The 22,211-nt window shown below is 35.0% G+C and overlaps 1 protein-coding gene across 5 annotated transcripts in view; it reads left to right on the top strand.

Annotated features, from left to right (window-relative positions):
* NIPBL (NIPBL cohesin loading factor) overlaps positions 1 to 22,211 on the top strand; it is a 149,845-nt gene that overhangs the window by 122,843 nt on the left and 4,791 nt on the right. For 4 of the 5 annotated variants that reach the window (XM_058824244.1, XM_058824243.1, XM_058824247.1 and 1 more), the window contains 20 exons: positions 871 to 1,014; positions 3,495 to 3,584; positions 3,832 to 4,046; positions 4,148 to 4,250; positions 5,087 to 5,185; positions 5,276 to 5,422; positions 7,019 to 7,153; positions 8,507 to 8,605; positions 10,072 to 10,125; positions 11,273 to 11,381; positions 11,959 to 12,095; positions 13,567 to 13,707; positions 14,018 to 14,111; positions 14,222 to 14,376; positions 14,647 to 14,737; positions 17,840 to 18,013; positions 18,532 to 18,722; positions 19,468 to 19,575; positions 20,884 to 21,084; positions 21,494 to 21,640. In XM_058824244.1, coding sequence (XP_058680227.1) covers positions 871 to 1,014; positions 3,495 to 3,584; positions 3,832 to 4,046; positions 4,148 to 4,250; positions 5,087 to 5,185; positions 5,276 to 5,422; positions 7,019 to 7,153; positions 8,507 to 8,605; positions 10,072 to 10,125; positions 11,273 to 11,381; positions 11,959 to 12,095; positions 13,567 to 13,707; positions 14,018 to 14,111; positions 14,222 to 14,376; positions 14,647 to 14,737; positions 17,840 to 18,013; positions 18,532 to 18,722; positions 19,468 to 19,575; positions 20,884 to 21,084; positions 21,494 to 21,640 — 2,634 coding nt within the window. Of the gene's footprint in view, positions 1 to 870; positions 1,015 to 3,494; positions 3,585 to 3,831; positions 4,047 to 4,147; positions 4,251 to 5,086; positions 5,186 to 5,275; positions 5,423 to 7,018; positions 7,154 to 8,506; positions 8,606 to 10,071; positions 10,126 to 11,272; positions 11,382 to 11,958; positions 12,096 to 13,566; positions 13,708 to 14,017; positions 14,112 to 14,221; positions 14,377 to 14,646; positions 14,738 to 17,839; positions 18,014 to 18,531; positions 18,723 to 19,467; positions 19,576 to 20,883; positions 21,085 to 21,420; positions 21,641 to 22,211 lie in introns of those variants that run through there. The other variant, XM_058824248.1, reaches the window with a different exon arrangement.

Genomic DNA, 22,211 nt, shown 5'->3' with positions numbered 1-22,211 from the left:
CTTATTACAATGAAGAAGACTTGTTTGTTTCTGCTAAATAAACACTACTACTGTAGGAATGCTTTCTGATTGTTGACACACATGCAGCATATAAGGATTTCCTTGCGTGTAACATTACTATCCAATACATAAATAATAGAATTTTGTTTAGAGGATCAGTCATATAGAACTTGTTAAAAATAGTGTGTATAGTTTCTCTTGGAAGTCTAGTTTCACTATTTGATTACCATTTCAACATTAAAAAATGTCATTTCATAGCATCTTATAAGTGCATGTATTTATTTGTAGTAAAGTCAGCCTAACAGCTGTAATTTTATGTATTAAGTATCTCCTCTGGACTATTCCCTTAGTGCAGAAGCAGAAAACAACTCAGTATTTGGTTTTTTACAACTACAGCAAATGCTTATGACATTTACAGAATGGGAATGTTTGTTAGTGTGTTTTTTGAGTGTTGCTCTTCAGTATTGTAATCTAATTAATACAGTAATTTGAGCTGCTTCTTGAAAAAGTATTGTATGGTCTTGTGCTTGGTAAAATGTAGCTTTATATTTGTGTGAATAATAAGGAGATAGCATTATGGTGCTTAAAATCTCTGATGTTGGAGATACGCTGTGCTAGTTGTCCAGTGTGTGTAATGAAAAAATGCATTTAAAAAAACTCTGACAGATATATTTGTAGAGCAAGAGACACCCAATAAAAAAGAAATATTTATATAAAGTAATGTATGTGTGATGTAACAGTAAATTATATAATTTTATGCAATATGGAAGGTAGGTGGAAATTTTAATAAGGTAAAGCAATCTTTTGTGAGAAGAATCTCTGTGGCATAAATAAATATTTATTTTTAAATGTCTATTCTGCTTTTCTTAGGTTCACCAGTTCAGTAACAAATCCACAGAAATGGCATTAAGAGTTGCATCACTTGACTATCTTGGAACTGTAGCAGCAAGACTGAGGAAAGATGCAGTCACTAGCAAAATGGATCAAGGCTCTTTAGCCAGAATCCTCAAACAGGTGTGTGAGACATCCATGACAGCTGGATGGAGATCTATCCGTTCAAATCTTTGACATTTGTAAATATACTTGAAAAATTGACGTTACGGAGAATCAGTCTTAATTCACTGTTTAGGTTTCTGAATCAAATATACACAATTTATAGGTATCAGATTTGTTAACTCATGTCTTGACGGTACCATTTCTGTAGTGTTCCTATAAATTAATTAATATAGTTGTTAGTTTTCTTGTGACGATACTGAAGACATAATGGAGTAACAGTTGGATTCTATCTTAAGGGGCCTTAAAAATACACGTGAACCTGCATTTGCTATTGCAAAGAGGAACCTGAGCTTCTGGCACTCAAATATGTACTTTAGAGAGTTAATCTATTAGTCTTGCAGGGCTAGTTTTTACGTGGCATAATTTGAGGTTTTGGGGGTGTTTTGGTGTTCTCCTCTCTGCAGCTGCCCAGAGGAGAGAAAATGTAAGGAAGGGTCCATGGGTTGGGATAAGGACCAGGATAGATCACTCACCAAATACCAGCAGAGCCAAAACAGGCTCAATTTAGAGATGTGAAGTGAATTTATTATTAGCAAAATCAGATCAGGATAATGAGAAGTAAAACAAACTCTTAGAAATGCCTTTGCACTCTATTCCCTCCTTCTGTCTACCTCCTCCCCAACAGTGCAAGGAGACAGGGAATGGGAGTTTATCAATATAAACCAGTTCATCACCTGGGGCTTCTCTTGCTGCACCGTGGGGTCCCTCCTGTGGGATTCAGTTCTCCATGAACTTCTCCAGCATGGCTCCATCTCATGGACAGCAGCTCCCTGCAGATTACTGCAGTGTGAGTGCATCCCATGGGCAGCAGCACCCCTCAAACACTGGGTCACTCTTCAGTGGGGTGCAGTCCTTCGGGGACAGGCTGCTCCAGCCTGGGAGCAGGGCCCTCTTCCCACAGGTCTCCCTCAGGCTCCTCTGAGGCACCCAGCAGCTCTGCTGTGGCTCCTCCAGGGGCTGCAGGTGGAATCTCAGTTCCAGTGCCTGGAGCATTTCCGCCCCCTCCTCCTTCACTGACCCTTATGTCTGCAGGTAGACAGTACCATCCATAATTGTGGAAAGTGTGTTCTGCACAGTGCTATCAATCAGAGTAGACTGTTGTGTTACTTATAAATTTGTAAGAGAAGAACAATGTGTACAATACAGCTGATCTTCCCTTTCCAATCAAATGGCAAGAAAATAAGAAAATCCATTTGCTGTTGTCGTCAGAAACTTAAATTATAATCTAATTATTCAGAAATCAACTCAGACCTCTACAGATTTTTCTTCCCTGCTAAATTGAATACTTCTGTTGGAGATTTTCTTCTGCGTTCTGATATCATTACCACAATATTAGTCAATGATTGCTAAATGCATATAGTGCTCCCTGCTGTGGTTTGGACCCATGATTCATAGGAATAAGTTTTAGAGGAAAATCTATTCTCTTTGACATTTTCAAACATAATTTTTTTTTTAGAAATAGTTTGTCCAGTTTATTTGAACACTTGTGCATGCTTTTCATTGGTTTATCTCTTGATACACAGATGTTTTGGACTTGTTAATGTTACTTTTCTCTGCTTGCTGATGTTTGCAAGCTATGTTACATGCTGCATACATGTCAAGATTCTCAGTTGATGCTGTTAGTACAGAACTGAAGATGGTTTTAAGTTAGAAGGTTCATAGCTGACGAAGAAATTTTTTTTTCTGACTGGAGAATTTAAAGCCAAAAATTATTCTTCTACTTTCATTTGATTATTGAATATTATTTTTTAAAGGATTCAAAGTTTCTTTTTGTTTTTTCTGGGATTTTTATTTGTTCAACAGTAGTTAGGCAGTTAATTATTAAGCACCCCTTATACTAAGCCAGTTATCTACAGAATTTCAGGTTTGTCAAAGGCCAGAATTTCTACTCACAATTTGCACATCAGGGTGGTTTTATATATATATATATATATATATATATATATATATATATATATATATATATATATATATATATGTATGTATATATATATATATATATATGTATATATAAACCTATTCAGTATTATATGTCTTGTAGGCATGCTTTCAACTCTTTTCTTCTGTAACATCAGCAATTGCTAGGATCACGGTGTTTCAGTGTAATATTGAGGAAATAAAGGTGTTTTTTGGTTTTCGCCCTCTTTTATTTTTCTGTGATGGAGGGTCCTTGTGCAAGATCACAGAAAAAAAAAACTAACCAATTCAGTCAGTCTGTTTTAAAACCAGTCTCATTCTGGTCTTAATATTTTTCTGCTTTATAACTAATTGGTTAAATAATTAGTAATGCTGTACAATTATGCATGCAACTGACTTCAATGTATTTTATATGTGGACATGTAGATTTTCAGATGGTAATTATGACTGTGCAATATTCTTGTTTATAATATTCTTGTTTATATATATAATATTCTTGTTTATCTTTCTACTTCTAACAGGTTTCAGGAGGGGATGATGAAATTCAACAGCTGCAGAAGGCTTTACTAGATTATCTGGATGAGAACACAGAAATTGATGCATCATTAGTGGTAAATTTCAGCTTTCTTTCATCAGGAATGTATATAAATCATTTCAGTAGCACGTACTGAAGACAATTATTTTTTATTATATGTATTAGTGCTTCAGTTAAATTGTCACCCTAACATATACTGTTGATTGTGTTTTCCAAAATAATGTTGATGCATTAGATTCCCTGAATTTCATTATAAATCTGTTAATTTTCTTTTTCTGGCTCTGTTTGTTTTGTTTTCTGTTCATCCTGCTCTATTTCTCCAGTTTTCTCGGAAGTTTTATGTAGCTCAGTGGTTCCGTGATACAACTATGGAGACAGAAAAAGCAATTAAATCTCAGAAGGATGAGGATTCATCTGAAGGAACTCATCATGCAAAAGATGTTGAGACCACAGGACAAATCATGCATAGAGCAGAAAGTCGCAAAAAGTTTCTTCGCAGCATCATTAAAACTGCTCCATCTCAGTTCAGCACATTAAAGTATGCTTCTGTACCACTTTCTTCTTTATTAGCCATGCATTTGATGATTTAAATAATTTTTTGGTGAACATATCCTGATTAACACATGGAATTTATTTCAGGATGAATTCTGATACTGTGGACTATGAAGATGCATGTTTGATTGTTCGCTACTTGGCCTCTATGAGGCCGTTTGCCCAGAGCTTCGATATTTATTTGACACAGGTAAACTGTGACTGGAAGTCTTAGTACAGTGAGACACAGTTGGATTCTGATTCCAAACACTTTCACAGCTCTATGGTATTATCTGTCCATTGTTAAGCAGAGGTATTTACAGCTCATGATAACACCGTGTGCTTTCATATTCTGTGTTGATGGCAAAAGTGATTAGGTTTTGTTTTCCTGCATGTGTTTTGTATGTTATAATGTGCACACATAATTTTATTTATTCATATATGGTTATGGCTGTATGCACACAGTAAGAGGATCATTGCAAAGTGTTGAAATAATTTTCACAGCTTCTGTAAGATGCTTATTCATTTGGTAAGATTAACTAATGAAATTGAGCTTAATTTGATTTCAAAGTAAAAGCCGGATTGCCAGTTGTTGCTGTCACTTTGGAACCTGCTGTTTGACCAATGTAGTTTCTTGCTTTTTCTAGGAGAAGGGCACTAACACTGGCACAGTGACATGTTTGAAATTCAGTACTACTATGTTCCACTACTTAAATTGATCTCCATGCAGAGCCATTCTTAGAGTACCCTTGTCCAACTTTGCTGTTAAAAGAGCCATGGCGAAAGCCACAGCTGAATGACAAAAGTAGAATTTAAATTTAAGAACCTTATAACCAATTTTAGAGAAGTAGAAAATCATGGTAAACACCCATGTTTAGTTTTCAGTGCCATGAAACATCACTTACATGCACCTTTTTATTCTATGAGAAGATAAACTCAGCTTTTAGTTACTACTATTATTTGTATGTTATTGTGCTGCATTTTTCTCTTAATTATTATTTGGTACGTTCCCAAAACAATTGAATCTTTGTTTTTGTTGTTTTCTAGATTCTGCGTGTACTTGGTGAAAATGCAATTGCTGTTCGAACAAAAGCCATGAAGTGTTTGTCTGAGGTTGTTGCTGTAGATCCCAGCATTCTAGCCAGGGTAAAAAAGAAAATACCTACCATGCACATATCACCCTTAAAATATATCTTTATTTCTTACTCTGAATTTTTGTTTCATTTGTTCTCTTAGCTGGATATGCAACGAGGAGTTCATGGGCGGCTAATGGATAACTCCACTAGTGTACGAGAAGCAGCTGTGGAGCTGCTAGGCCGATTTGTACTCTGTCGTCCTCAGCTTGCTGAGCAGTATTATGACATGCTGATTGAACGAATACTGGTACGGTGACTTGTGGTATTTATGGTAAAATAAGTGGCATTGGAAAATTTGCTTTTAACTGAGCCTGTTTAATAAATTGGAATTGTTTGAATGGTGATGCTTTTAAGGACAGCCTTATAAAATGCGCCACTTGCTTCTAGGGAGCCTTTATTACATTGAAAGGTGAACTTCTACAGAAAGTCATACAGCATCAGGACCAGTGCTATATTCCTTTTGATTCCATTATTAGTGTTCAAATTAACTGTGTCATGGCTTAAGCCCAAGTAGAAGTTTAGTGCACATCATGCAGCTCCTCACTCAACCCCCACATCTCTTACCCCTACCCTGGTGGAATGAGCCAGGGGATTCCACTAAAATTTACATGTTGAGATATGACTAATAATTGAAAACAAAGTAAAATACAATAAAAATATAAATAACGATAATAAAAAGGAAACAAACCATTGATGCACAAAGCAGTTGCTCACTTTCTGCTGACTGATGCCAGAGCCCCATTCCCAAACCTAGACTGGCTGTGCTTTCTAATAACTCCCCCTAGTTTATATACCAGGCACGACATTCTGTGATGCGGAGTATCCATTTGGCCAGTTCAGGTCACCTGTCCTGGTATGCTCCCTCCCAGTTTCTTCTGCCTGCCTCCTCATTGGCAGAACATGAGACAAGGAGGGAAAAGAAGTCCTTGACTTAGCCAAAACCAAAACATCAGTGTGTTATCAACACCATTGTCATTCTGAATCTAAAACACAGCACTGTGTTTTAGACAGATACTGAGAAGAAATCAATTCTACCCTAGCTTTAACCAGGACAAAGAGAAATAAGGAATTTTGCTGCATTTTTGAGGTCTGAAATATGGATCATTAAGGTCAGCTTTTCTATGCTATTTTTAGTGTTTTCAAAGGTTTGTTAGTTTTTTTTACAAAAAAATGGGGGTTTTGTCTAGGTGTTCAATGTTAATTTAACTGTCGGATAATATTAGCTTCTAGTATCTGTGTCAGGATTTTAGTCAACTACTACACATTTACTATAGTTACATGATAAAATAAGTTTGTGAAGGCTTTTGGAGAGAAGTAGGTCATGTGCATACAATACTACAGAAAGCAGTTGAACCTGACATTCAGATTCAACAGATTCTGAGCAAGGTGAAATGAAGTGAAGCTCCTCATCTATCTCCTTAGATGAAGCCTATTAAAATGGAAATGACTGCCTGCATGTATCTTATCCATAAGCTTTATCCAAAGCCTTAAAGTACTACTATCCAAATCTGCAGGGAATCTTGTGTGTTCCAATAAAGTAGCTAAAGCATCACCATATCTGGCTTGTAAGTTCTTGAGTAAATAAGTGGATTGCAACATCATGAGCTCTTAGATGGGAGGGTATAGATGGAGAAAGTGCTTCAGCATTCTGGGAACTGAACCAGAGTCTTTAAAACAAATTATGCTGAGCTTTTGTATACATGAATTCCAGAAGATTTTAGTTGCCTTTTCTAAATAAATTTTCCAAGTCAGTTTGGGTGATCTTCAAATATTAATTCATATATAGAACATAAACTAATGTTTCTGATTTGTTTTCAAGAGTGTAATTATTTTCTCTTCACAGGATACTGGTATCAGTGTCAGAAAAAGAGTCATAAAAATACTTAGGGATATCTGCATTGAGCAACCAACTTTTCCCAAAATTACAGAAATGTGTGTGAAAATGATTCGGAGAGTCAATGATGAAGAAGGCATTAAGGTAGAATGAAACATATCCTTCAGAATTTTAATTATTGTTACTTCAGTGTTTCCCTATTTTGACAAAATTAAAAAAGTATTTCATTTCTCCTTTGTAATATTTATGAGTTATGAATTTTTAAGGGCTTATATTTTAGCTTTCTGTAATTCTCTCTGACTTAATTCTCTTTCTTTTCTATCCTCTGTTTTCTGTATCTTCTTGCTGACAATCAAAATATTTTAAATATCTTCCAGAGATTTTTTTTCTTCTTGCAAGTATTTTCTCTGGTGCTTCTCTTTTCTAACAAGCGAAATTGGCATATAAAACTTTGATATCTGCAAATCAATAGTTTTTAAGTAAAAATTAACTACTTGACGTTAATATATGCCATGTGTAATTATTACAGTTATAAAGTATTAATCTCTACTAATGTTCAGTGAGGCAGTTGTGCCCCCTGAAATGTTGCTTATGTGCTCATTCTCAAAATTTGCAGAAGGGCACAAACCTAATATAATGTGTTAAATCATAAAGCTGACAATGATTATTTTGCTTAACTTGACAAAATAATTTTAAAATTGTTGAGTAATTAGGGACACAGCTGTTGTAATTTTGTATCACACTTTCAGTAGAAGTTAAAAATTTTAAAGCTGCAGCAGATATTTTTATAACTCTTGAGGTACGTTAATGTAAAGTGGCTTTCTGAGAAGACTTTTGATCAACAAGCAGATGAACAGCTAGAGCCAAGGTGCTGCTGGAAAGGGAGGATGACCATGTTCTCTCCCCTCCTTACTCTTTCCTTTCTAACAATAAGGAAAAAGGAGACATAAACTTCAATGTGTTTTTAACAGTTCCATGAAAGAGAAGTCATTTCGGAATAATTTTTATTCGCTTGCATTTTATTCTAGATTGTCCTCCATTCAAAAACATTGGAAGGTAACTATATACTTCCTATATTTGAGTGTAGAGACTTGGCTTCTCTCTCTTTCCCACCTTGTCACAGCTGTTTTGTAAACTAAAGGAGCGTACCACTGCTGCTGCAGTTCTGCTGAAGGGATTGTTTGTTCAGCTGTCAGCTTCTCAGCTGTGTTTTTCTGAGGAATACCAATTAATGCAGGAACGTGGTAACTTTATTTTCTGTAGCATCAGTTCCCGTTGTTTCATTTTGATGAAGTTTGGCATGAGATCAGTGTAAGTCCTGTAACAGTAGATCTGGGTCTGTCTCAGATAACATTTCCTAGTACAGTCTCATTTTCCTAATTCCTTATGAAAAGGCACAGATCATCAGCACATCTGTTCTATGGATGCATTAGAAATAATGTAATGTAATACTAATGTAAGTTTATTTATTTCTGCTAATATTTTATTTTCCTTCAGAAATTAGTGAATGAGACATTCCAGAAGCTCTGGTTTACTCCAACTCCACACCATGACAAAGAAGCAATGACAAGGAAAATACTAAACATCACTGATGTGGTATGTGAAACAAATTTGAATTGTGTACAAAATTCAGTTTTGATTTTAGTATCTTAGAAACATTCTCTGTATTTTTTTGAACACAGTAATATGTCAGATGGTTTCCCTTTTTATATTTCTTGGCATGAAATGTACGCCAAAAATATTGTGATTGAGCAGGCTGTAGGAAATCTTAAATGCTCACTAATCTGCTGGTAATAATAACTGACCACACTACATTCAGATTCTATTAAGTGTTTGTTCAGTTAAAACACAACCTATTTCTATTGTATGTAACATTCTACAGGAATTGCTAGCAGCCTATAGTTAAGCCTACCTAAGAACTTGTCTCTTAAAAGAAAATTTTCCTCAAACAATTGATAACCTTTATTTGGCAAAGTTAATGAGTTGTTTTAATAAATACAGGGCCATGTTTTTACTCAGAGTAAACTGATGTCTGCATAATTGTATCTTACTATTTAGGAGCAACAAATTAAATAGCGTATCTCCCAAATAGCAAAGTCTATTTTAGATAAAAATGTTCTAATTTGTAGTGAAAATACATTGTGTAAAACCATTGTGCTGAAGAGGTGTTTTAATATAAATTATTCAAAGGACTAAATTTCAAATTTAAAAACTGACTAAATTACTTAAAATTATAAGTTTAAACCTCATTTTACTTTACAGGTTTTTTTTTAATTATAGTCTAGTTTGCATTTTCCTGTCTGAAAAGTCAGTCAATTTGACTTCTGTTTAATTCTCATTGCTCTTGCAAGTTCAAATTTGAACCACCTGCGTGCTGTTCCTGATATACGATACCAGTGAAGGCTTATTCTGTTTATATAAAAAGTGTGTTTGTGTGTTTGTGTGTGTGTGTACTTTTCTCTGGTCTCTGGTGCCCAGTGACAGGAAAAAGGGAATGACCCGAAGTTATGTCAGGAGAGGTTTAGGTTGGGTAAAAGCAAAAGGTTTTTCACCCAGAGGGTGGTTGGGCCCTAGAACAGGCTCCCCAAGGAAGTGGTCACAGCACTAGCCTGACAGAGTTCAAGAAGATTTGGACAATGCTCTGTGACTCTTGGGATGTCCTGTGCAGGGCCCAGGGTGGGACTTGATGAACCCTGTGGATGCCTTCCAACTCGAGAGTTCTTCTATGATGTACATGCATGTCCACTTTCAAAGTGTCAGAATTATATTTATACATAAATTTGTGCAAAATTTTCTACAAAATGGAAGCTTATCTTGCACTAGGGACAGCAACCTCCAGTAAAATATGTAGGCTTTTTGTTGTATGAAATACAAATTCTAGAGTCACTAAAATGGTGGGAAATATTTTTCAAATACAGAAGACAGTTTCTGCTCTCCATTGTTCTTAATGCATATAGAAATATATGCATATATGCTGGTCTTTTGAGATGATATTTATATTGAAATAATTTTTCTTCAGATGCCTTGTTTATTAACCAGTTTATTCTCAAATATACTTATAGGTTGCAGCTTGTAGAGATACAGGTTATGATTGGTTTGAACAGCTTCTTCAAAATGTAAGTAATGAATTTTTAATGTATAGTGCAATCATTGTTAGAATTTTAGTGTTCCTTTTGCTTCTAAAATACATATAATGGGAACTCCAAGAGCAGTCCTACAACAGACAAATTCAACATCTGACCTTTTTTTATCCTTCTCAGTGCAATTTTCTTTGGCATTAGTTTCTGTCTTTGCAAGTGATCTATTAAAAACACTTCTTGATTTTGGGAGAAGTATCATTTGTTCATTTAATTTCATTGGTTCTTCAGAAACAACTCACATAAGACAAAGTCCACAGTTAAGATACTTAATTCTGAAATAAGGTATCTAATGATATCAGGTTTGTTTTAAACACTAGATAAGTGTATTTTCACATCCAATGTATTTTCTACACAATTTATGGAAGAATTGAATCTTCAGAGTATAAGTTAATTTTGCATTATATTCTATTTATATCTAATACCAATATTTCTAAGAACTGAGCTTGGTTTGTTTATATCTCTTAACCTGTGTTATCATTCTCTGCATCTTGCATGCACTGGTTAATTTTCAAGCAAGAAAATCCTTTGATTCCTCTCGGGAGTGTAATGAAAATACGTTATCAAGTAAATCAAAGCCTTTTCAATAAGAGCCTCTTCTCTGAAGAAAAGGCTGTAATATGGTCTCAGTCCTTCTTAGATATTAGAAGAAGCTTAATGGACACAATTTTAGTACCTAAACTCATATGTAAAAAGTTTAAATAAAGTGTTGATATACAATACAGCTATGTTAGATCCTCATTTGGTATTTTACCTTAGTGTCAAAAACATTTGTTTTGAATTTTGCACTTTATTTCTCTAAGCATTTTAAAAATCTTGTAACTCCTGCTAGTTTCTGCATTATTTCATTAAGTATAAAGCAGCTTCCATCCTGATGCAAAAAATAAGGAGAACTATTATGGATTTTTATTACAAATTTTATTTATATTTAAATATACTTTACTTATATTGCTTTTTTACTTCCTGTAATTTTTTCTTCACCATGTAAGTTTTATGGAGAATTAAATACTTTTGTAGTCTAAAATCCTTGTGTATCTGTTCTAATTGTTATTATAAAACCAGAATATACTCTATGCAAATGAATGCGGCTTTACCATGAAACCATTTTCTGTTTCATCTGCTATAGCTGTTGAAGTCAGAAGAGGATGCTTCATATAAACCTGTGAAGAAAGCCTGTACTCAACTTGTTGACAATTTGGTCGAGCACATTCTTAAATATGAAGAATCTTTATCAGGTAATATTATTTAAAATTCAGCTAAAATCCTTTGAATTTTTTTAATGATACTATAACAGTTGTTGAAATCTCTTTATTGCAAAAAGTAACTGTTCTGGAATTCCTGTTAAAAGCTGATTGTAATAAATCATGGTACTTAGGTGATGAAATTTAAGGTACTATGTAATAATAAAACTTCCCTAATCTTCAATAGCTAACTACAATCATAGAACTACTTTTAAAATAGCTGATTCAAACTTTCAGATCACTGAAACCTAAACTATCATGGCAATTGTATTTGCATTTGTAGGTCTGTATTTGTAATAGGAATCATTGGCTGGGCTAATCTAACGTTTACAGTAAGGAGTATAAAAATTGGTGATGTCTTTGATGCATCTTTGCTTCTTTTTTCAAGTTTTTTGTAGTCACATATAAATGTTGACAGGGTATGTTCCCATTTCAAATAAGAACATTCTGTTTTGATCTTTAAAGAGATGCAGTGAAAGAGATACTCAAACAGTGTTTAGGCCATATGTTTTTCATTGCTTAAACAGTACTCGGTCTTACTGTCCTTTTTGTGTTTTCTAATCTTTTGCAGATTCTGACAATAAAGGTGTGAATTCCAGTCGCTTGGTTGCTTGCATAACCACTTTGTTCTTGTTCAGCAAAATAAGGCCCCAGCTAATGGTCAAACATGCCATGACCATGCAGCCATACCTGACCACTAAATGTAGTGTAAGTAGAGACAATCAGTCTTTTCCCTAGGTAATTGAGCATGAAAATGAACGTCTGTCTTGTATACTTGATGAAATTTAAGGTAGGAAAAGGAAATCTAAAATTATGGAGTTTTTTCATAAGCATTATGGCTTTGGAAGTTACTAGATCCTTTTGAAGATCCCTGTAGCTTTAAGATGTTCTCCCTCACATTCTACATCCATATTTTGCAGCCAAATGAAACTGAAACCTGTGCTGCCTCTTTCCTAGTTTTTCTCCCTTCAGGAAATAGTTCCTTAGAATTGGTTTTGTTTACAGTCACAGTCTTAGAAATAGTTAATGTTTAACATGTTAATATTAAGATTTAAGGATAAAGTTTCATGAGATAGAGTGACATAATATGTAACAAATATATGAGAAGAAAAAAATTATTATTTCATCCTTTTCTAGACTTCATTTCTCTCTTCTCTAGCTCTAGGGCTCTTGTATTCCCCATAAGACATTGTAGAGAGCTCTAACACTGAAGCCCTCCCACAGTCAGGTCTCTGAATCTTTGCAGTGGTTTCTGCCATTTTGATCTGTCCCCCAACTGGTTAACAGGAGCAGGGCAGGATCATGTACCCACTGCTCAAGGATGATGAGCATGAGTGGATGGCAGCAGTGCCTTTCAATAGGGCAGGCTTAAGGGGTAATTGTTACCAGCTTAGATTGTAGATACAGCCTGGCACTTTGCAGGCATTTTCCGTGTTCTCTAGGCACATTTACAACAGGCTCTTAGAGCTGCTTCTGAACAAACAGTATAGGAAAGACTTCTCTAAATGTTTTCTTGTTGTGGTTCATTTAGTGGATTGCAAATGGTTTGTTTTGTATTTACACATGGTTGAGGTGAATCATGAAATTACCACTGACAACTTGAGCATGTCAAATAGCTTGATACTGGCATTCAGGATTTATACTATCCTGGTTAGCAAGCTGGATTTGTCAGAATTCAAGTTCTAGCAGCATGTCTCTTTAGCCGATGTTTTCCATAGATTCCATGCAGTTATGATAATGCAAACCAGTAGTAATTTTAATTGTGACTTCTACATTTGTGCACATTATTACCTTTTGTTTAAGGTACATTAAGTCATAGCACAACTTCATTTTGTTGCTGATACCTTGTTTTCAGGTGTTGAGTTTTCTCTAGTGTGCATTATCTCAGAAAGAGTTCCTAGATTTCTTGTAAGACTCCAGAAAATTTTCAGACCCAAATGTTTTCAGGTGTGACACAGCCTTGATAAGAGGGTAATTTTGCTCATCCAGACTTTTTTTCCTCAGAATGCCTGCAGTAAACAGAACTAGATTTCATAACAATATGTAATTTGGTAGCAGATGTAAAGTATATAAATATTCTTTTAAAAATATCTTAATTAAGTTGGAGTTTTTAACTGTCAGTGCATATTAGTTTGTCCATGGCCAGAAGTATTAAATACTGTAAATGCTGTTGTTTCAGACCCAGAATGATTTCATGGTGATCTGCAATGTTGCAAAAATCTTGGAGCTTGTAGTGCCGCTAATGGAGCACCCAAGTGAGACCTTTCTTGCCACTATTGAGGAGGACCTCATGAAACTCATCATCAAATATGGCATGACAGTAAGTTTTTAATTGCTACTGTTCTACTGATTCCATTTCACATGACTTTGGTTTAAAGACAGTCTTGTCTTCATTATGGAGATAACCTTTGAGTCATGAAAATCAGCCTACTGGGTTTACCAGGGTTTCCACATGGTTTTGCTGTATTTTATTCTGTTTGAGTAGGTTTTCAGAGCAGTCTAGGGAGGGACATTACATTATATCTGTTAGATTAATTTTAGTTCAGCATATTTTTTTCCTGCATAACTTCACAATAATCTCCACTTAAAACTTCTAAGTAGATAACTTATTTGTTCTTTCTTGCTTCTAGGTTGTTCAGCACTGTGTGAGCTGTCTTGGGGCTGTTGTGAACAAGGTCACCCAGAACTACAAATTTGTGTGGGCCTGTTTTAATAGATACTATGGTAAGCAAAATCATAACAAGTAATTGTCACTTTTCAGTTTTGAGTACAAGTCTTATCTGAGGAATACACCACAATTAAACTCTGTAATAAAAACTTTTATTTTACTGCAGGTGCACTTTCTAAATTAAAAAATCAACACCAAGAAGACCCCAACAGTACAATACTTACTGCCAATAAACCAGCACTCCTTAGATCACTTTTCACTGTTGGAGCACTGTGTCGACATTTTGATTTTGATCAGGAAGATTTTAAGGGCAACAGTAAGGTAAAATAACTTTCATTTATTCTCCGTATCTTAGATTTAATGACTGTTCCACTTAATTTTGAAAGCACATTATTCCTAGTCCCCCAAAGGTATATATTTTTCCATAATGCATATGGTATAGCTTTCTGGTTTTTAAATACATGATTTTGCAAGGACTGTGAGGTAAAGTTGTATTTCTCCTTTCCTTTTTTATATATATCCTTTCTATAAGAGATTAAAAACATCTGTTTCATCTTCAAATAGTTATTAATATTGTTTTAATTTGCCCAGGTTAACATTAAGGATAAAGTCCTTGAACTGCTGATGTATTTTACGAAGCATTCAGATGAAGAAGTACAGACAAAAGCCATTATTGGTCTTGGTAAGAAATATTAATTTTTTTATTATTCTGCTCTAGTAGAAATTCTTGTATATCAGTAGGAAATTATGTATTTGTGTAGTCACAGTAGAGTTTGCCTAAAATCAAAACTTACGGCATATTTTGTTTGAGAACTGGTCATAGCAAAACTGTGAAAGGGTTGCTAGTTCCATAAGTGTGCAGCAGCCTGGGTGCTTTTGACAGTGCATATTTGATGTGTCACCAAGCTGTAGAGGGCAGATGATTTCCCAGGTAATGTAGACACTATTTTTTTACTCCACATGCAAGTATGCTGTAACTCCAAACCTTGTTTTTCAGTCCACAAGGTAAAAAAGGATGGAAACACTTGGAACATTTTAGGGATAGGAGCAGGCATTCTGAAGGAGTCAAGAGAACTGCTGTTTATAGTAGCTGGATGGCCTTTGTGAGATGAGTGTGGCATTTCAGTGACTTGCAGTAGAAAATGAACTGCCACTGACTTAGGGACAGAAATCATGCATCCAAGGAAATCTTGTTTGGGCAGATAGGTCTTGGTGTCTGGAAGAGCTCAATTCATGTTTATTGCTTGGTTTAAAATAAATTGTGTCCAAGGCCCAAGGGCCTTCATTGTATGATTTAACTGTGGACAAGAATTTGCCTCTTTATGTTGCTTTTTAGGTGAGTTTTCAGATATCCTACTCTAATACAGGCTGAGGGGTGTTCTGAGGATAAGGCTCAAGACTGAATCTTCATTTTCAATTCTGTGAGAAACAATTTCATGACAATTGAGCAGAATTAATGGCATTGGAGTTGCCTCAGTTGCATTAGCAATGCTGTGATTCTCTGGACTACTTGATGTTTTTCTAGGCATTATATCAAGGTAGATGATACTTTCCTGTAGTCCAGTCCAGTTTAATTGCGCTCTACAGAATAATAGCATGTGGGGTAGAGTCTGTATTCCTAACCACAGACATGATTATTCTGCTCGTGGATATGGAGTATATCACATTTGCCAAAAATGTCTATAAATTATAGACTAAACTGTGATCTGTTTTGTCAATAGTCATTCTTCAGACTTTTTTTCTGCCTGTAAAAATATCTATCTTTATATTAATTAAACCTCACTGGTTTTAGTGATATATTGATTTCCAAGTACTGATTCTGGAGAGAGCTGGTTGTATGGAGATGTGGTAGACAGTGGAAATTTCCACCTCAGGCTGGTCTCTGAGCAAAGTTGTTGAACTCATTCAATGTTTGTGAGCAGCAGTACAGTGAAAAGCACTAGCAAGCTAACTCAACATTTATATATGGTGGAAAGGGTCATGTGAAGAATGTACTTTCCTATTAGCCTTTTTCACTTTAGTAGGGACACTCAGGAGTTTTAGCCTTTGCCTCAGGATATGCCACTGCTGTTGAGGGATTAGGCCTAATGCTAACATTAATTATTATGGTTATGCTTCTCTTCCAGATGTGTACTTGAAAAACAAGTTGAGGATATAAACTTGTTAGTAAATTTAGTTAATTTTTAAGTACCTAATAGTTAATGTTTTACTCAACCGAGTTTAGTTCTTACTCTAAAGATTCTTAACAGAGTGAAAACAAAGGTATGAATAGAAATTATGTGACAGCATCTCTGAGATGTGAATTCAGTCCTTAAAAAAACATACATCTGGTGCCTTTCTTCATCTCCTATGACAGCCTCTTATGCCAAGTAAGATTTCTTCCCCAGTTAATTGGGGATGGAAAAGTAGGATTTTCCCTGAGAATACTGGTGGTTTAGATTTCTTAAAGTGAATGAAGAAAAGGTCTTATGAGCTGTTACAGATACATCCATGTGCTTTTCATTTTTAAAATTAACCATAAAAAATGGGTTGGACTTTGCACAGAGGTGGTCAAGTTACAAACATCAATATACACTTGTATAGACCACACAATCCAAAGACCACCCTAATTTCTTTTCCTTCTCTTTTCCCTTTCTCTCACCTGCTTCTCTGCTTTTTGTTTTGGGACTGAAATGAGATCTGAAACACACTGGGGGCTTACCAGATTAGCCTTTACCTTATCTGCCTTTGTGTGTGTGTGGAGCCTGTTTCAAAAACTTGACTAAATCTTCCCTCTGTTACAGCTATTCTTATATATAGCTCTTGCTTAATTTTATTTGCTTTCATTTCTTTCCCCCATTTTTCTTTTATGTTCCCATTTTTATTATGTGCCCATTTAAAATCTGAAATTTTTGTGGTCGTAGAAAATGCATTTAATGTCTGATTTTCCTAAACAGTCTTAAAAACAATTAATTACTTGAATGTAAATTAAATCAGGATGTTATGTTCCCATTACAGTTTTTTGAAGATACTCCATAAGAGTTTGTCAGCAGCACTCCTAAATCTACATACATTATCTAAAATGGTATATACTGCCAGTAATTTAGAAAAGTTTTTATTAAATACAGACTTAAGAACAGCGAGTTCATTGGCAAGGGTAAGGCTACAGCTAAGAACTGTTCTGTAGTGTGTGTCTTGCAAAACACATAATCTTGGGAACACTTCAGATGATCTTCAGGTGAAGACTACAATAAGTATATGCATAATGACAGCAAGAGGTACAAATTTTAGTGTGTTCCCTGGTGACTATTTTTTCTATTATGATGTTAAATACCTGTGGTATTTATCAATTTTTCCACATTTTCTCTGCATCTGTATGAGTCACAATTTACAGTTGCAGCAAAATGTTTGTCTCTAGATATATTAGAATGTTTGTATTAGAAAAATAACAGATAATTTTTGGCAACATTCCTTTCTTGTTCTTATGATAGTTCCTAGTTCTTGAGATGCAGGCCTCTACATCTGGAACCATCTGGTTCTAGACCTGTACAACTTCCTGTGCAGCTGCCCTGCCTGGGTCACTCAATTTTATCCATCAGAGTCATGTTAATGGAATTGTCATGGCTATCACAGCACCTTGTTAGCAATGGGTGAAGTCCACAGGGAAGTGTGATACTGTTTGGACTAGAAAAAGCTGCTGGGAGGAGATACATTTCATACCTTTCTTCTGAAGAGCCTGAAAAGCAGAACTGCAATTTCTATATTATAATAATGAGAAACCATTTCCTCTTTTCTCCACTCTTAGGATTTGCATTTATACAGCATCCAAGTTTAATGTTTGAACAAGAAGTGAAGACTCTGTACAACAGCATTCTTTCAGATAAGAACTGTTCAGTAAACTTAAAAATCCAGGTGTTAAAAAACCTCCAGACCTACTTGCAGGAGGAAGATACACGTATGCAGCAGGCAGACAGAGACTGTAAGTGCTGAGTTCTTCTGTTCTCATGAGCCTTGCAAAACCCAACTTTGTTGCATACTGTTACTATATACCTGTGCTGAAACACCTAAAATTGTAAACAGATCAGTCGTACTATACCCAAAGTATTTTAGAATTATTTAAAAATACATATATGCATAGATGTATTATTTACTTCCAAGATGTTCAAATTCTGGAAGCAATACAGAATTCATAATTGCTGAAATGATGGAAATAATATTTTTTATCCAAAAACCCTCTAAGTTTAATTTGTAGATAAAAAATAATAAGCACAACATTTAAAAAAATATTTTATTAAGGAATTAAGGCTTGAATTAAAATTTTGTTTCTTTGTATTTTCATATATGTTTATACATTAGACTGTTCTGTGATTCATGAGATCATAAACCTATTCTAAAAGACAGCAAAAGTGTGTATTTATTGTGAAAGATCAGCATATATCAAGTGATGGCAAAATAAGTACCATGATGAGTATGCTATTGCTTTTGTCCTTTTTACAGGGAAAAAAGTAGCAAAACAGGAAGACCTGAAAGAAATGGGTGATATTTCCTCAGGGATGAGTAGTTCCATCATGCAGCTATATCTCAAACAGGTCCTTGAGGCTTTCTTTCATAACCAGTCCAGTGTACGCCACTTTGCTCTAAATGTCATTGCACTGACATTAAACCAAGGTCTCATCCATCCTGTTCAGGTATGATAGGCTTTTGTGGGACTTTCTTCTATACCTGTTTTTAGAGGCTTTCGCACTTGCTACATATATTTCCAGGTCTTCTCTTTTACTTACGTTACAGCAGTTTCTTACTGTAGCCAGAGGCCTTTACAAAAGGCATATTTTGAAATCTGCTTTATGTTGTTAGCCGACAGGATTCCAAATGCTTCATTTTCTGTTTTTTGGATTAAGATGTAAAAGCCCAGGCAGTACCTAAAGAGCATGTAGATATGTACATTGGAGCATAACTCTGTTATGACTTTGAGGTATATGCCAAAATGTTTTCTTTGTTTAGCTCTTTATCTTGTGTCAGCTTGCTTCCACCTCAATCCCTATATCCTCCAAGCACTATGGAATTCCACAGTCAGTGTCAGACCTTCAACCATCATCTCCATCACCCTTTGCTTACATAATGTTTTGTAATTAATTTTTGATGCTGCAACCATTGCACATGTTCAGTCATAAGTGGTTTTTTGGGGGGTTTTTTAAATGCAATTTTCTGTATTTCAAATTCACTTTAGAGTTTGAGAAAAAGGGAAATACTACCTGAAACCTCACAACTTCATTTGTATGCTGGTGTCTTGTAGTATTATGTTCTATTTACTTGAAGAAAGGGTAGTAAGTTGCATAGACCTTTCTATTCTAATTTCTGCAGTAGAAACAAAGAAAAAGGCTGAGAAAAAGGAGGTAGAATGCCTCTGAATAACCATTTCATTTGTTTTTCAAGTGTGTGCCATACTTAATTGCTATGGGCACAGATCCAGAGCCCTCTATGCGAAATAAAGCTGACCAACAGTTGGTGGAAATAGACAAAAAATATGCTGGGTTCATTCACGTAAGTAATTCTAATTTAACATTTTACAAAATACCATTATGTTCTCTAGTGGTTTAACACTTGAATATGCTTCAGGTCCAGAAAAAGAGTACACAGTAAAAAAAAAAAAAACAATAACACTAAGCAGTTGTAAAGATGACTCGCCTGAGAAACAGAAACGATAATATAATTTGAAGTGTCTCTTCTAGTCCACAATTTCCTTTAATTTATGATTCAGATTAATTATTTTCACACTAAATAGTATTTTAAAGCCTTTATTTGATAAGAGGTAAGAACGAGTGTTTCATAATGTTTAGCAGTGGACTAAAAAAGAAAACACCATGTAACATGTAACCATGTAACAGTCAATAGAAGTCCTTAGAATATATATATTAGAGTGTGCAAGGCACCAAGACTTTATAAATTGTAATCTAAGCAGAAGAAGCATAAGAAGCTATTTATGTCTGATGAATCTTGTTAAAAAGAAAAACGAAAGTCTATGTGAGGATGTGAAGTTGTGACATAGTGCCAGTTCTCCTTAAGATCTGAAATGAAGCTGCAGCATTCTCCGTATTTTGGAAGATCCCAGTCTAGGTTCTCTGTGTGTACTCTGTTGTAGGACTTCTCACATGTCCTTCTTTGTATTCCAGTGCATTTGGAGCATTGTACTGTTGATGGCATCCAAACAGATAACTCATCCATTAAGTGAAGGCTAGCAGTTGAAATTTGCTGTGTTAGGCAGCTAGGATTTAAGACAGTGTATAGACACATAGACAACTTTTCTGAACAGTAGCAGAGGTACTATGAGGACAGTTGTCTATGCAGCCTAACTAGAAAATAAGTTTGTTCTGAAACTAGAGCAGGACCATTGAAGTGAGTAAAATCAACTGGAAATTATTGGACGTATGAAAAAAAAAACCAAAAAACAAATACTAATTTTCTGTTGTTAGTCCTATTGTACTCATATAGATTCGGTTATTGGTTCCCTACAGGGGATACCAAGCATATACATGTGGTAAAATATTCTGTTCATGTACGAAAACATTTCAATGTTCTTGAAAATTGTTTAAGTTGAAATATCTGGCTATAGTGGGTAAACAGATTAGCTGTATGGTCCTAGCAGAATTTACAGTCAAAGCAGTTCACAAGACATTCTGATCTCTGCCACAGGTTCTGTTTGATAGCTCAGATCTGTTTATCGTCTCAAAAGGTAGTATTGCCTCAGTGTATGTTTTTTATTTAAATTTCAGATGAGCATCCCGTAAAAAGGATTCAGTTGTACTGTTTTGGAAGCAATGTTTTGAATAAAAATATATATTTCCATTTCAGATGAAAGCAGTGGCTGGTATGAAGATGTCTTACCAAGTACAGCAGGCAATTAATACCTGCCCAAAAGATCCTGTGAGAGGTTTTAGACACGATGAATCATCCAGTGCGCTGTGTTCACACCTCTACTCCATGATTCGAGGGAACCGTCAACACAGACGAGCCTTTCTAATTTCTTTACTCAACCTCTTTGATGATACTGCAGTAAGCACCACATTTCCTTCACTTAAAAAGAAGTTTAAATGCAGCATTAAAAGCTTAAGTTCTCCTTTTGTGATGTATTTTTATGACATAATTATTGATAGCTTTGTCCCCAGTATGTATTTTTTTTGCTTTCTAATATAAGGTATTTATCCATGTAATAGAATATATGTTACATCACTCTGTACCTTTTTATACTCAGTTTGGACTGATTAGAAATAATGTATCTTTAGGTATGACTAAATTTTGCATGTATAGAAGTTGTTTAGAGTGGTTTTTGGGGGCTATATAGAATAAAAATTATGGTCTTTTTTTTTTTTTTTTGCCCTGGATTCTTAGGAGCATTGCAGAAGTGTATGGATCCGGGATATTTCTACATGTGTTTATGCGTAATTTTTTCTTTAACTTCCAGAAAACAGAGGTGAATATGCTTTTGTACATAGCAGACAATCTAGCCTGTTTTCCGTACCAAACACAGGAAGAGCCGCTGTTTATAATGCATCATATAGACATTACATTATCAGTTTCTGGTAGCAACCTACTACAGTCATTTAAAGAGGTATGTGCATTTATATTTTAGTGTATTTATGGCGGTGGAAACATAAGCTTCTCTATAATGTGGTCAATTTTTCAGTGAATGCAGTACCATTATCATTGTGTGAACCAGTTGCGTCACTTTGCATGTAAACAATAGTCAAAAACCAAGCAACACTGTCTGTTCTGACCTTTATCTGGTAGACACTAGTCAAAAACTCTACTTACATTGCTGCTTATATTATTAAAAAATAAAGATGAATTTTGAGAGCAAATTTATATGATTTCCCAATATGGCTGAATAACAACCATATTAATTAATTGTATACATCTGAAAGCACATGAACCTGGAATCATCGTGGAATACTAGTTTGTTCTGGTTGTTTGTAAAATTTTAATAATAAAATCCAGTTGGCAGTTATTTTGTTGTCAAGTAGCTGATGGCAGTTGCATTTGTGTTGCTTGAGAGATTTAAAATACATTGTTTATTGCAAGAGAGGAGTGGGCAGTATTTCTTAAGGCAGCAGTAAGGACCTGAATCAAGACAGAGTACCTGTTGTTATGGCAGCACACAAGCCTGTAAGTGAGAGGCCTCT

This window comes from Ammospiza caudacuta, chromosome Z (genome assembly GCF_027887145.1).
Source record: "Ammospiza caudacuta isolate bAmmCau1 chromosome Z, bAmmCau1.pri, whole genome shotgun sequence".
NCBI classification, from domain to species: Eukaryota; Metazoa; Chordata; class Aves; order Passeriformes; family Passerellidae; genus Ammospiza; species Ammospiza caudacuta.
The sequence above is the reverse complement of the archived record's forward strand: the minus strand, read 5'-3'. Positions and strand labels throughout refer to the sequence as shown.